Below are 15,406 nucleotides of genomic sequence, written 5' to 3'. Positions count from 1 at the left end.
TTTTGCCTTTCCCTTCCCGGCTAAGCTGTTGGGAGTCGCTGCCGCCGGCGCCCCAGTCCGCATCACCTCGGGAAGGGAAGGCCACGGCTTGGAAGGCCACCGCTGGAGTGAAGCTGCGCGCAGCCACTGCGCTAAGCATAGGATCGGGCGCGCCGGACGGTTCCGACCGAGCCCTGAGCGTCGTCTTTGGCGCCCGCCCAGCACCGCAGAGCTCCCTGTACCGGGAGAAGGGGAAGACACCCCCGGGCGGGGTAGGGAGAGGAGCTTCTCCCGCCCGCCCCTCTTTCCGCGCCCACCGGTGTCCCCATGGGGACGACCCCCGCCCGCAGTCGCCGCCGCTTGAAAAGACGGGCCGGGGTGGGTAGAAAAAGGCACCGGGCGCCCTTGGAGGAGAAGGTCCCGCGTTCGCCTGTCTGCCCGCGGATGTCAGCGGAGCTTTGCCGCTGCTTCGTCTGGGGTCTCTGGGCAAACACGTCCACCCAGCGGGGCTTGTCGCCTCCGGCGCGCAGCGAGTGCTGCCCTCGGATTCCCTGTCCGGTTGCCCCCTTTCGGGGCGATGGCAGTAAACTGTTCCCGTAGCAGCGGCTGCTCCTCTTTCCCGGCTGGGCTGGTGAACGAGGCCGCAGGGCACCTTCGGCTCAGCAATTCTCTCCGCCGGGCGGCTGGTCCCGGGAGGCCGGCCCCTCTGCCCGGAGGGGCTGGGGGAGGGGCTCCGGTCCGGCCTTCAAGCCGTGAATTCGTCCCTCTCGCTGATACACCTGAGGCGCCCCTGGTTGCCTTGCCGGCTGGTTCCTCCGCCACAGAGCGAAAGACGCGCTTCCCTCGAGGAGAGCAGGGGATGCGGGTCCTGAGGCAGCCAAGTCCCCCAAATGCTCGCAGTCCCACCTGCCAGCCGGACAGTCGCCGCGCTCCCCTCTTGACTCTGCCAGCGCCTGTGCCCTCCAGAAGGCAGGAGGGTCACCCGGGTGGTTTGTTTTTAGCAAACCTGAGAGGAGCACCAGGGTGGGGGAAAAGGGAACACGTGACTACGCAGGAGCTGTTCTGGGATTCTTTCCTGCTTCTTGTGCAATCTCATGCCCCTCCCGAGAAGGGACACCTGACCCCCATTTGGGACTTGCGCCTGACAGGGGCCTGATGGAGTCAGAGCTTTGGAAGTCATTCATTCTTCCAGGCTGCACATGAAGGACATGAAGAGCTTCCAGGCTCTTGAGAGGGGGGAGAGAGGCCAGCCTGATGAGGTCTCTGCTCCATCTGACCCTGGAGTAGTGGGGTAGTTGTGATTGCAGGAAGCCAGGCAACAAATTACAACTCTGGCCTGGCGGGTTGATTCAGACCGCCCTAAAGGAGGACAGAACCCACGGGAAGTTGTGATAACATTCAGAGCCAAAAACAGCCCCACCCCTCTTCGGAGAACCCAGTAGTTCCCACCAAAGAGAGGCGAGGGTGCAAAGGCTGGTCTGAACACAGCTCAGATCTGGCTTTTTAATCAGAGCCAGGGAGCCCCTGAAATGCAGGTCCTGGGCCGCATCCTGATACTTTCCTTGGTGCTCTGGGCAGAAGTAACTGGCCTGCTTCAGTCACAGTTCAGCAGAACACCCCACTAAGTACCCCAAGGTTTAGTGAACCATAAACCACTGTTGGCTCCAACAAGGGGACAGGCCAGGAAGAAGTAACTGGGGTTTAGTAAATCTAGAATCATTTTAATCCCAATCCAGATTGAATCCATACAGTCCATACAGTCTTAACTCTGCGAAGCCTCGTTCACCAGCCCAGCCGAAGAGGAGCAGCCGCTGCTACTGGAACAGTTTACTGCCATCGCCCTCAAAGGAGGCAACCGGACAGGGAATCCGAGGCAGCGCTCGTTGCGTGCCGGAGGCGACAAGCCCGCTCGGGTGGACGTGTTTGCCCAGAGACCCCGGACGAAGCAGCGGCAAAGCTCCCGCTGACATCCGCGGGCAGACAGGTGAATGCGGGACCTTCTCCTCCAGGGCGCCTGGCACCTTTCTACCCACCCCGGCCCGTCTCTTTCAAGCGGCGGCGACTGCGGGCGGGGGTCGTCCCTGCGGGACACCGGTGGGCGCGGAAAGAGGGGCGGGCGGGAGGGCTCCTCTCCCTGCCCCGCCCGGGGATGTGTCTTCCCCTTCTCCCGGTACAGGGAGCTCCGCATGGCGCTGGGCGGGCGCCAAAGACGACGCTCGGGCTCGGTCGGAACCGTCCGGCGCGCCCGATCCGATGCTAGCGCAGTGGCTGCGCGCAGCTTCGCTCCAGCAGCGGCCTTCAAGCCGTGGCCTTTCCCTTCCCGAGGCGACGCGGGACTGGGGCCGCTCCGGCGGCAGCGACTCCCAACAGCCCCAGCCGGGAAGGGAAAGGCAAAAGCGCTTTGCCTTTCCCTTCCCGAGGTGGCGGGACTGGGGCCGTGCCGGCGGCAGAGACTCCCAACAGCCCCAGCCGGGAAGGGAAGGCAGGCGGCGGCCCAACAGCCCCAGCCGGAAGGGAAAGGCAGGCGGTGGCGACTCCCAACAGCCCCAGCCCGGAAGGGAAAGGCAGGCGGCGGCGACTCCCAACAGCCCCAGCCGGGAAGGAAAGGCAGGCGGCGGCGACTCCCAACAGCCCCAGCCGGGAAGGGAAAGGCAGGCGGCGGCGACTCCCAACAGCCCCAGCCGGGAAGGGAAAGGCAGGCGGCGGCGACTCCCAACAGCCCCAGCCGGGAAGGGAAAGGCAAAAGCGCTTTGCCTTTCCCTTCCCGGCGGCGATGAGATAGTGAGATCGTTTCCCAAATTAATTATTTTTATTTTTGAAATTTACCAGTAGCTGCTGCATTTCCCACCCTCGGCTTATACTCGAGTCAATAAGTTTTCCCAGTTTTTTGTGTAAAATTAGGTGCCTCGGCTTATATTTGGGTCGACTTATACTCGAGTATATACGGTAATTGCTAGCTATTGATATTCCTAGCTATTCTCTAAAAATTAATTCAAGCCTTCTGAAGGCCTCACACAAGCAGGGCATGCTGGACTTGTCAGGAATGGGAAGAAGATGACCATGAAGATCAGCTGTAGGCAGCAGTGCTGGCAGAGTACAGGGAAGCAGAAGTCATAGGCAGCAGAGCATCAGGGGAAGCAGAGTAGCAAAACATAGGGCTATAGTGTTGGCAGGATGGCGGTAGAGATGAGGTAGGGAGTGAGGGCAGCTGAAGCATAGGTGTGTGCAGCAGACAGAAGAAGCATTCAATAAGAGCAATACCCACATAGAATGTCTACTTCTTGAATCCTTTCACATTTACCAATAAATGGGGACTGATCTAATTACTAAAACCATGACTACCAAAAGGAGGACAGGATGAAAGGCTGAGTCAACCTTGAGCAGGTCAGGATCAAACTCCTGACTGTGGGCAGTTAGCCTGCAGTACTGCATTCTAACCACTGTACTACCAGAGTTTTAGAATGCAGCTACTTGTGTGTTACTCTCATGTAACACCATGCTCCAAGAGCTGTCTGGTTGTTAGTTAATTTCTGTGTGCAATTTAAATTGGCTATAAAGTCATTTTTGGTTTTGGATCTAGTATCTTTAGAGTTGTCTGTTTGATGTAGAATCTGCTTCCTCAGTGCCTACAAATTTATTTATTTATTTATTTATTTATTTATTTATTTATTTATTTATTTATTTATTTATTTGATTTGCCAATTGTTTACAAGATAATAAGTATAAGAGTATACATAGTTGTGAATACATGAAATGGGTACATATATGAAAAATAAAAGAATAGGAGAAACAATAGGACAGGGACGGTAAGCACGTTGGTGCGCTTATGCACGCCCCTACAGACCTCTTAGGAAAGGGATGAGGTCAATAGTAGACAGTCTAAGGTTAAAGTTTTTGGGGTTTGGGAAGAAACTACAGAGTCGGGTAGAGTATTCCAGACATTGACCACTCTATTGCTGAAGTCGTATTTCCTGCAATCAAGTTTGGTGCGGTTTACTTTGAGTTTGTATCTATTGTGTGCTCATGTGTTGTTATGGTAGAAGCTGAAGTATTCACTGACAGGTAGGACATTGCAATGTATGATTTTATATACCATGTATATAAAATCATACATTGCAATAATAAGTAGTGACTTCTAAGTAATAAGTAATAAGTAATAAGTAGTGACTTCTAAGAGTCCCCATTTATTGGTAAATGTGACAGGATTTAAGAGGTGGACATTCTCTGTGGGTACTCCTCTTATTGAATAGTCTTTACCAGGGTGAAGGATAGCCATTTCCTTTCAAGTGTTGCAGAACAATCTTATTTCAAACCATATTGGTTAAGTGTGGCTCTGAATATATGCAGATAGATGATTATGTTGTGTCATTGCAATTATATTATGATTACTACCATATTATTTTAGACTGCTAATAATAATGATATCTATTCCAAACTGTGAGTTTCTTGGAATTATCTATGACTGAACTGATAAAAACATCAATCAATCAAAATGTATGCATAACTTTCAGGATCAGTGATGGTTTACTTCTATGTAATAATTTATGAAATTGTTGTTCTGGCCTTGTTGTACATCAACATTGTGGGACCCAATGTTAGACAGACTTTTGGTTTTATCCAAGTATATTAACAAATCAGTTTATAGATTTATCATCACTGATTTTCCATTTCAGTATGAATATTTCAATGCTGTTCTCATTAATGAACGAGATGAAGATGGAAACTTCTTAGAACTGGGAAAGGAATTCATCCTTGAACCAAATGATCATTTCAATAATTTGCCTGTGAATGTCACATTGAGTGATGTCCAAGTGCCAACAAATATGTACAATAAAGGTAAGGAAAATGTTTTCTAATATATCATTTAGCAATGTCAACATACCTTTGTTAATACCAATTTCTGTTGATATAATGTCCACTGAAAATGGAGATGAATGCATTTCCACCAAAACTGAAGTTTTGATATCTTTAAAATAAAGGTTAATAAAATATTTATTTAATAGTTCAATCATAAAAATAATGTATGTATAATTTCCCATTTTAGTGTTGCATCTTCATTTGGGTTCTGTATAAGATGTTTGGGGATAGGCATAATAATCTATAATCTTCCATTTAAAATTATTATTGTTGGGTGACCAATTCTTTGATAAAGTTGGAATATCAATGGTGAGACCAAGTGTATTGCAAAATATGGATCTTCTCCATCGACTACATTCTAGACAATGATCTACAAACTCTCAAGGTTTTGCTAAATATAAGCAGTAGCTTTATGGAAGTATTCCATCTCCCTTCTCACTGATCTAATATTTGCCATTCAGTATTTTCAGACAAAAATCCTACTCACTGAGTGAAATGACAGCTATATATGGAGGGAAATTACTATTTAATAAACAGTACTAGTACTGGTGTGCACAACTGAAAGAAGGTGGAAAAGACCCCAAATATTTCTTACACCAATCTTGTATCTTGGGCAATTCAACTTCTTTGCATAACAGAGCATAGTCCTTTGTTATATTACTTAGCCTGCTTTAAAAGCCCATTCTCATTCTCTGAAAGGGAAAACATGTTTCACATTTGCCCTCATGTGATATATAGAATAGCTTAAGTTGATATTGCACTGCACAGGTCATCACTGATTTTATTTTTTGTTTATCGATATCGCACCTTAATTATTTTTATAAACAACTAAAGGTAGCAAATATATCCAACACATCTTATTTTCCCCATAACAATAACTCTGTGAGGTAAGGTTAGCTAAGAGAGAGTGATTGGTCCGAGGTTACCCAGTTGGTTTTCATGGTAAAGACAGGAATTGAATTCATGGTCTCTTGCTTTCGAGCCAACTTCATGACTAAGGTAGAACTACAATTCACAATCTCCTAGTTGCTAGCTTAGTATCTTAATCACTGCACCAAACTGATTCTTAATAGCATGTGATACTTAATTCTAACTTTCACCTCATGGAGTGTCAGCTAAGACCATTTTTAAGATCTCATTTAACCATATCAGCTGTATTACTATGGCAGGAAATGCCTAGAAAAATGTTTTCTCTCCACTGATCTCCAGTTATGAAAAGATGCTTTGACAAAATGCTTGTCTACTACCTACATTTACATCTTTCCGGACACCAACTTCTTTTATTCTCCAAGATATTTTACTTATTGGCTTTATGCTGATCTGCTATTTAAAATCTTAGCATTAATATTTCATTATGTGCTGTATACTTTATTAAGTTTTTGCTTGAATTATAAATAGTTTTTTCTTAAAAAAAATAAGGTTGAGTACATATTTATTGCACACAAAATGATCAGTGGGGTTTGGCATCAAACCTGCTGTTTCTTTCAATAATTTTCAATTGTTTAATCACATTTTAGCATGCGATTAATTTTTTGATTAGCATTGTTTCATTATTGCCACAAATTCATAGATATTTTCTCCCAAGACAGCAGAAAAGGTTGAGTGTTTCATCGTCTTGAAAGCTGCCTTTCATTCGAAGAAATGGTGCATCATAAGTAGGTAGATCTTATCCAAAATGGGGTTTAGGATCTAACCCTTTCAAAAATATGGTCATCCCTTCTGACACCCTTCCTACTTTTCCTCCACTTCTGCTCAGCAGATTACAATAGCACCTTTTGCCAGTAAAACTGAAATAATGTCAGGCACAAAGAATCATGATCAATTGTTAAGTCCCAGTTAAGACAATTTATTGCTCAAGCCTATACACAAGAATCTAGTTACTATTGCTGCTAGATAAGAGTTAATGGAATTCAATGAAGGTTGGTCTTGGATTACTTGTGGCAACATAATGACTCCAGACTGATTACTCTTTTAACTCTGCCCCCAGACTCTGCCTCTTCTACAATTAATTGCTGATAGGAGCTGCTCTTAGGACTCTTGAAATTAGACTGAGGGCCAAACATTGCCTACCCTTGGTGGAAGCATTTCTGATCATCTTTTAGCACAATTGTTTCAGGGGACTGACTATTTCTTTACTTTTTTTTAAGTTAGGATCAACTTATTAAAATATAAGGAACAGAGTACAGGAGACAACCAAAGCCTTTTGTATTAAATTTGCCTCTTCCAGTGTTCAAGCTTTGTTTATTCTGCCATTGCACTGAAACAGGCCTGTTTCTCAGTTGTAACAGATCACTGAAATTCAGTTGTATGTGTTTGTGTGTACGTGTGTGAGTAATCTCCCCTCAGCTCTGCAACCTCTCTCATCTAAATCCCTGGGCTTGTCATAGTTCCATTTGGGCTGTATTTGGGCCAACTTGTATACATTTGCAATTTTATAACTGCTTCTTTATCCAAGAAAGTAGCCTGATGTCATTGTGGGAGTTTAACTAAAGCCAAAAAAAAAAAAAAAAAAGCATCTGGGGAAGCAATGTATTAAAATGAAATATATCTGTAAAACATTCAAAATCTCTGTAAAACATTCAAAACAAAGTAATACATTTTATAGCAATCCATATAAAAACATATTTCTTCCAATCCTGGTATAAATGAAAAAAAATCTATACAATATTTTGAGTAAACAATTTGGGGGAATTCCCTATCAGCTCAGAAAATAACTCCCAGTGGAATACTACACTTTCTGCATTTAAAAAAATAATCGCTGTCCTTCCCCCATCAATCTCTTTATACTCGATTGAGTTTTTAGAGTATTCAGAACATTATTTTACCTGGGTTGCCAGAATTTCAGCAATTTTTCCTTGATAAATGGTAAATATTTTTAGGAATATCTTTAGGAATTATTTTCAATGGGATATACAGTATGTTTTAGTTCAACTCAACAGATAAAAATAAAACAAACAATATATTGCTGCAAAATTGTACTTTTAGCTTTCATATCAAAATATGCTGAAGAAAGATATGTAGTGATCTGGACTAATTTCTAGTAATTATATTGGGTTATGCTCATTGACACAGTATAATATGGCAAATTATGTATCAATGACATCTTAAAAGTATTTAGGATTTAGTATTTATTTGATTTGTCAATCGCTTACAAAACACAGGTATAAGAAAAAATACAGTTTTGAATACATGAGATAGATACTTATAAGAAAAATAAAAAACAATAGGACAGGGATGGTAGGCACGATTGGTGCGTTTATGCATGCCCCCTACAGGCCTCTTAGGAAGGGGTGAAGTCAATAGTAGGCAGTCTAAGGTTAAAGTTTTTGGGGTTTGGGGAAGAAACCACAGAGTCAGGTAGAGTATTCCAGACATTGACCACTCTGTTGCTGAAGTTGTATTTTCTGCAGTCAAGTTTGATGCAGTTAACCTTGAGTTTGTATCTATTGTGTATCTATTGCATTGTTATGATTAAAGCTGAAGTATTCATTTGCAGGTAGGACATTGCAATGTATGATTTTATATACTATATTTAGATTGGACCGGAGGCGGCATAGTTCTAGGTTTTCTAGGTCTAGAGTTTCAAGTCTGGTGGCATAAGGTATTGTGCAATGAGTAGGGGAGCAGAGAGCTCTTCTTGTGAAATATTTCTGGACTTTTTCAATTGTGTTAATATCAAATACATGATATGGGTTCCTGACTGATGAGCTGTATTCAAGTATAGGTTTAGCAAATGTTTTGTATGCTCTAGTTAGTAGTGTGATATTACCAGAGAAGAAGCTACGTAGGATTAGATTAACAACTCTTAATGCCTTTTTGGCTATGTAGTTACAGTGGGCTCTAGCACTTAGATCATTAGAGATGAGTACTCCAAGGTCCTTGACAAAGTTTGGATCCTCAACAAGGTCTTGACTATTTAGCTTGTATTTTATTTTCTGATTTTTTCTGCCAATATGTAAGACAGAGCATTTATTTGTTGAGATTTGAAGTTGCCATTTGATTGACCATTCTGATACATAGTCAAGATCTTTTTGAAGGGTAGTAGTATTGTCTGTGGTGTTGAATAGCTTTACATTATCAGCGAAGACAACACAGTTGCTCTTAATATGATCACAGAGGTCATTTATGTAGAGTATGAAGAGAGTTGGCCCTAAAACACTGCCTTGGGGGACACCACTGTTGACAGGTACAGAATTTGATAGGACACTCCCAATTTTGACCATTTGTTGTCTGTTTGACAGGAATGCTTTTATCCAGTTATGCAGGTGTCCAGAGATACCATAGGATTTTAGTTTTAGTAGTAGTTTGTTGTGTACCACTGAATCAAAGACTTTACAGAAGTCTATGTAGATTGCGTCTATTGCTTTGCCCTGATCGAGTTGTTTAGTCCATATGCTTTTGCAGTGTAAGAGTTGCAGATTACAGGATAGTTTTTTTCTGAAACCAAATTGTTTATTAGAGAGTAGGTTGTTTGCCTCTGAGTGGAGGATAATGGATTGATTAATAATTGATTCCATGACTTTACAGGTCATGGACTTTGCAGCATAAGGAGATTGGTCTGTAATTTTCAACTAGGCTGGGGTCTCTCTTTTTGAAGATGGGGATGATGACCATGGCTTGTGACCATAGTGTTGGCAAGGAGCTGGTCCTGAAAGATTTTTTAAAGATTATGCTTAGAGGTTTGGCTAGGGCAGTAGATAGCTTTTTGAAGAAGTAGGCACATATTCTGTCCGGTCCAATAGATAGGGATGGTTGTTAGGAATATGAGTCAGCTAACAGCTATTTGGGTTGGACAATATATAAACCAGGATAGACATTTTAATACTGTATCTTTAAGAAAATACAAAAAAGTGTAATTGGGTGTGGTTTCTCAAACGGCCATAAGATGGAGCCAGAAACCTGGGCTGTTTAGTCTTAGTCTCAGAAGAGAGTGTGACTCTATCTCTGTTTCCTTCTGTTGGAAAATATTGCCGTTGCTCCATTTCTTCTAATTGACTAATATTACTGGATTTAATGTAAGTTTGATACTGAACTGTTTTTGACACTGGACTTTGTTATTGGATTATCCCTGGATTGAAAACTGACTGATTTAACTTGTGAATGACTTTGTACTGCTTATTTTGAACTTTGCTTAAACCTTTATTGAAAGTAAAACCCTACATTTACTGTACAAGGTATCTGTGTGCTCTGTGTGTATTATTCAAACACTACTCTCAAAATACGTCTCCCTGTATGCGCTCATTCTCCTAACGGGGAATTACCTCAACACTGGTTATGGGCCCAGGCCATACCAGGCTCAGATAACTGAGAGTTGGTGTGAATGCACAGTACTGTATACAGACAGCTGTTTACTGTTTAATTGTGGTTTACTATCCTGGTAAAGATGGCACAAGTCACTTCAACATGTCTATCACTGAAAACCTGGTTGGATGGAACAAACTATGTTTCCTGGTCTATGAAGTGCAGTCTACTTCTACGTAGAGAAGGTTTATGGAAGGTAGTTCAAGACCCACCAGATGTAAATGCTTGGGATCCAGAAAATGAGGATGATGCCAAGAAGCTTGCTGACTTTAAACAGAACAATAAACAAGCTCTTTGTATAATTGGACTAACACTGAGTGACCAGCAGCTAGTCCATATTCGTGGAGAAGAGTCTGCTGCTAAGTGTTGGGAGAATTGGAAGAGGATTTATGTTCATGACAGTGTAGGTGCACACATACATCTTACACGTAAACTGTTTAGAGCACGTCTTCTGAAAGGTGGAGATATGTTAGCTCATTTAAACTTCATGAAAATAACTTTTCAAGAGGTACATGAAAAAGAACTAATATTTTCAGAGCTGCATCAAGTTTACATCATTCTTTCCTCATTAGATGAAAGTTATGATTATTACGTATCTTCACTGGAAGTCCTGCCCAGAGATAAACTGACATTGACTGACATAACTGGAAGATAGAAGAAGCAAGAAGATGGCTGGATAGGGACCAACTGAGGAAGGAACAACCACAAGAAGAGGATTTATCTTCAACTGCCTATACTGTTAGGAAATGTTTTTCTTGTGGGGCTAGAGGACATATAGCTAGATTCTGTAAGAAAGGAAAAAGACAGAATACTGGTAATCACCAGAAGGCCAAGAAAAATGTTAGTTTAGCTATGTCTAGCAATTGAACTGTAAACCATGATTTGTGGGTTGTTGATAGTGGAGCATCGGAATGCATTACCAAAGATAGAAAAAGGTTTGTAAAGATGTCTATGAGTAAGCAACATGTATCATTGGCAAATGGATGGAAGATGAAAGCATCAGGTGAAACTACTGCATATTGTTCTTGTATAAACGAACATTTAACTATGTTATATGTACCTACACTGAAATTTAATTTATTATCAGTAAGGGCTTTAGTTAATCTTGGTTATGTAGTAACCTTTAGAGGAGATAACTGTATAATAGAGAAAGAGGGTAAAAGTGTTACTGCTAATTTAGAGAATGATTTATATATAATACATGATGACCAGTTGAAGATGGCTAACACAGTTTACAACAATGTTAAGCCACATGATGAATGTATACATTTACTGCATAGATGTCTGGGGCACATTAATTTCAAAATGCTCAAACAAACTGTTAACTTGTCAGAGGGAGTAAAATCAAAACCCTGTAGTAAGTATTTAAACTGTAATGCTTGTAGCCAAGAAAAGAGTAAGGATACTCCAGCAAACAAACTTAATGGGTTTAAGACCAAAGAACCTTTAGTGGTTGTGTTTGCTGACATAATTGGTCCTAAGAAACCAAGTTTAGGAGGTGCCTGCTATATTTTTAGTATTATGGACCATTACTCACGATACGGTTTCTGCTATCTTATGAAAAACAAAACAGAATCATTCCAACATTTCTTTAACTGGCTAAGGTTTGCAGAGAGAAAAATGAAAAGTAAAGCAATTACTTTAGTTACTAATAATGGGACTGAGTTTGTTAACAAGAGATTCCAAACTATGTTGAAATTAGCTGGTGATGAGCATAAACGTTCTGCACCTTACAGACCACAACATAACTTGTTTGTAGAATGAAGAGGGCAAACATTACAAGCCATGGCTCGCACTATGTTATCTGATTCAGGTTTACCTGAAACACTGTAGGGTGAGGCCATAATGTGTAGTAATCATGTTTTAAACAATGTAGTTAACACAACAACTGGAGAATTGCCATTCACTCGTTGGCATGGCAGAAAGCCAAATTTAAGTTACCTACTCACATTTGGAGCTCCAGCATGGGTGCATATTCCCTCACAAGTAAGACTGAAAGGGCAACATAGAGCTAAGAAGTTATTTTTTGTAGGTTATGAGGCCAACCATAGATCATTTAGATTTTGGGATCAAGGCATAGCTCATGTTTATTGTAGTGCTAATGCAAAATTTCTAGAGCACGTTGGGTGGGATAAACTGGAACAGGAATCCATCAATGATATCATTATTGAATCCAAATAGTCCCTAAAGATAAAATCAGTAAAGCACAAATAGCCATTAAAGAGGAAGAACAGGAGGAAGTAGGAGAACAGGCACAGGAGGAGGTAGAAGAACAGGAGCAGTTGGCACAGGAAAGTCCACCAGTTAGCCATATATTACCAAGACGTTCATCCCGAGTAACACAACACCTGATAGATATCAGGCAAGTGTTGTATGCCAAGTGATAACAGTTCCAAGTAACTATAATGAACTAAAACTGTATCCTGCTAAGGATCAGGCTGCTTGGCAGAAAGCAATGGATAAGGAACTGGATTCATTAAAAAAGTTAGAGGTATGCGAAAATGTTAAGTTACCACCAGGTAAACATGCCATAGGATGTAAATGGATATATAAACTGAAGACAGATGTAGATGGGACTGTTACCCATAAATCCAGGTTAGTAGCACAAGGGTTCAATCAGACAGCAGATGACTATGATGAGGTGTTTGCACCTAGTCTGAAGGCTACTACATTAAGGGCAGCATTAGTGTGGGCAGCTAAGGAGAAATACATTATAAATCATTTAGATGTAGAGACTGCTTATCTGCATGCACCGTTGCAACACATTATATATTTAAAGAAACCTTTAGGTCTCAAAAATGATAATACAACTGATTGTTGGAAATTAAAAGAGTCTTTATGGTTTGAAGCAATCAGGATATGAGTGGAAGCAATGTATAGTTAAAGAATTAACTAAGATAGGTTTTGTAGCTGGCATGGCTGATCCATGTTTGTTTAAAAGAGAAAGTAATGGTGTAATTTCATTGTTGCTATTGTTTACTGATGACATAGCATTAATCACCAAAACTGAACAAGAAGCTACTAAAATAATCTCACTGTTAGAACAGAAATTTAAGATAAAACAGTTAGGAGAAATCAAACATTATCTTGGTTTAAAGATAGATAGAACTAGAGGAGGATACAAAATCTCACAGGCAGATAATATTAACCAATTACTAAAATAATTTAAAATGGAACTTTGTAAGCCAGCTAAAACACCAATGAGTCAGGAGTTTAGCCATAGTGATGTTCAAAGTCCTATTTTTGATAAGAGCATTTATCAGTCCTTGATTGGTAGTTTATCTTATCTCAGTAAATGGTCAAGGCCATATATTGCATACAGTGTTAATCAATTAGCTAGATTTTCCGCTGAGCCAACTGAAAGCTGCTAAACGTGTGTTAAGATATCTAAAACAAACAAAGTATTATGCATTGTATTTGGAGCCTAAAGATGAACTGAGTTTAACTGCATATGCTGATGCAAGTTTTGCTACAGACATAAATACATGAAAATCTACATTGGGTACTGTAGTATTATTGGGAAAAGCATTGATTGGATAGAGATCTATTAGACAGAAACATTTAAGTTTATCAACAATGGAGGCTGAATTCTCATGTTTGTCTTTACTATGTACAGATTTAGTTTTGTATAAACAATTACTATTTGACATGGGAATTGATATCACAAATTATATTGTAGTTTATGAAGACAACCAATCAGCAATACAGATGGCTTCAAATATAGCTGTTAAAACAAGAACGAAACACACAGATTTAAGATATTTAAATGTGAGGCAATGTGTGCAAAGTAAGATGATTAAGCTAGAATACTGTATGTCAGAAAATAATATAGCAGATCATTTTACAAAGGCCCAAGGCTCTATAAAGCATAAGGCTTGCTGTGAGGATTATGGACTTAGAATGTAAGGTTATATATATTGTCTTACCCAAAAGGGGAGAATGTTAGGAATATGAGTCACCTAACAGCTATTTGGGTTGGACTTTTTTTGGCACTGGACTTTGTTATTGGATTATCCCTGGATTGAAAACTGACTGATCGTACCTGTGAATGACTTTGGACTGCTTGTTTGAACTTTGCTATTGAAAGTAAAAAAACCTACATTTCCTGTACAGTGTATCTGTGTGCTGTGTGTGTATTATTCAAACACTTCTCTCAAATACGTCTCCCTTTATGCACTCATTCTCCTAACGGGGAATTACCTCAACAATGGTTTTAGATTGCGCAGTGCTTTTTCAACAATGTCTTCTGTAAAATCGATATGTATTAGATCATTGTAGTTGTCTGTGGTTCGACTAGGAAATACTGGGCTTGATCAATTGCTGTTTACAAATACTGAGCCAAAGAATGTGAATTTAATTGAACAGTGTATTTAACAATTAGTGTAATTAATTAATTAGGCTGATTGTTGCTTAGCATAATTACTTGACTAGAGAGATTATTGTAATTGATTAATTGGTGTGATATTGGCTATATTGATTACCCAAAAAATGTTTATTAAGCAAACCCTCCATGCCAGTAAAAAAATCCAATACCAAACCACAACTTAAGAAAAAAAATCCCCACCAATGAACCACAAGACTCCTGCACATGCTTTATATGCTCTGTAACTCTAAAGATTAATGAAAATTCCATGAAATGTTCTCTATGTGAAAAATACACTCATCATGACTGCCTGGAATTACCCAAGCAAATGACTCAATTCCTAGAAACATCCAATTATGCATTTCCATTTTTCTGCCCACCATGCAAACCCAAACTGTACAAACATATAGCCCTGTTTGAAAGAGTTGACTCTATAGAAACGCAAATATCATCCCTTGACACCATAGTAGCATCCCTGGGCCCTTTAAATGAAAGATTAATTAACCTTGAGGGAAAAAAAGAAGACACAGCACAAAAACCTGAAGAACCAATAGCTACAAACCAACAACTGCAACCTAATCCAATAGCTACAAACCAACAACTGCAACCTTATCCACAAAACACCTTAAATCCAACAAATAACGATATCCCAATCCTCATCAGAGAAGCTGTCGAGTGCGAACGAAAGTGTCCTAACGCCATCTTATTTGGTCTAGAGGACATCAGTAACAATGATGATATCACAATTGTCCAGAACACCATCACTGAGTATCAAGCATCAACCATCTCCCCTGATGAAATATATTTGACATTTCTCACATTGGCCGAGAGCTCAAAAACAGAGATGGCTCTGTGGCCCCACGCTTCTGCAGAGTCATTTTCAAAAATGAATTAAGCAAACGCAAA

The 15,406-nt window shown here is 40.9% G+C and overlaps 1 protein-coding gene across 1 annotated transcript in view; it reads left to right on the top strand.

Annotated features, from left to right (window-relative positions):
* Window positions 1–15,406, top strand: part of CACNA2D3 (calcium voltage-gated channel auxiliary subunit alpha2delta 3) — a 607,379-nt gene that overhangs the window by 272,126 nt on the left and 319,847 nt on the right. Inside the window, exon 5 of the mRNA XM_087954773.1 lies at window positions 4,653–4,815. Within this exon, the coding sequence (XP_087810899.1) occupies window positions 4,653–4,815 (163 nt within the window). The remainder of the gene's footprint in view (window positions 1–4,652; window positions 4,816–15,406) is intronic.

Source organism: Notechis scutatus, chromosome 2 (assembly GCF_049901735.1).
Source record: "Notechis scutatus isolate UNSWTSFEM ecotype Mainland chromosome 2, rNotScu1.2, whole genome shotgun sequence".
NCBI lineage: Eukaryota > Metazoa > Chordata > Lepidosauria > Squamata > Elapidae > Notechis > Notechis scutatus.
This window is presented reverse-complemented; position numbering and strand designations above follow the sequence as displayed.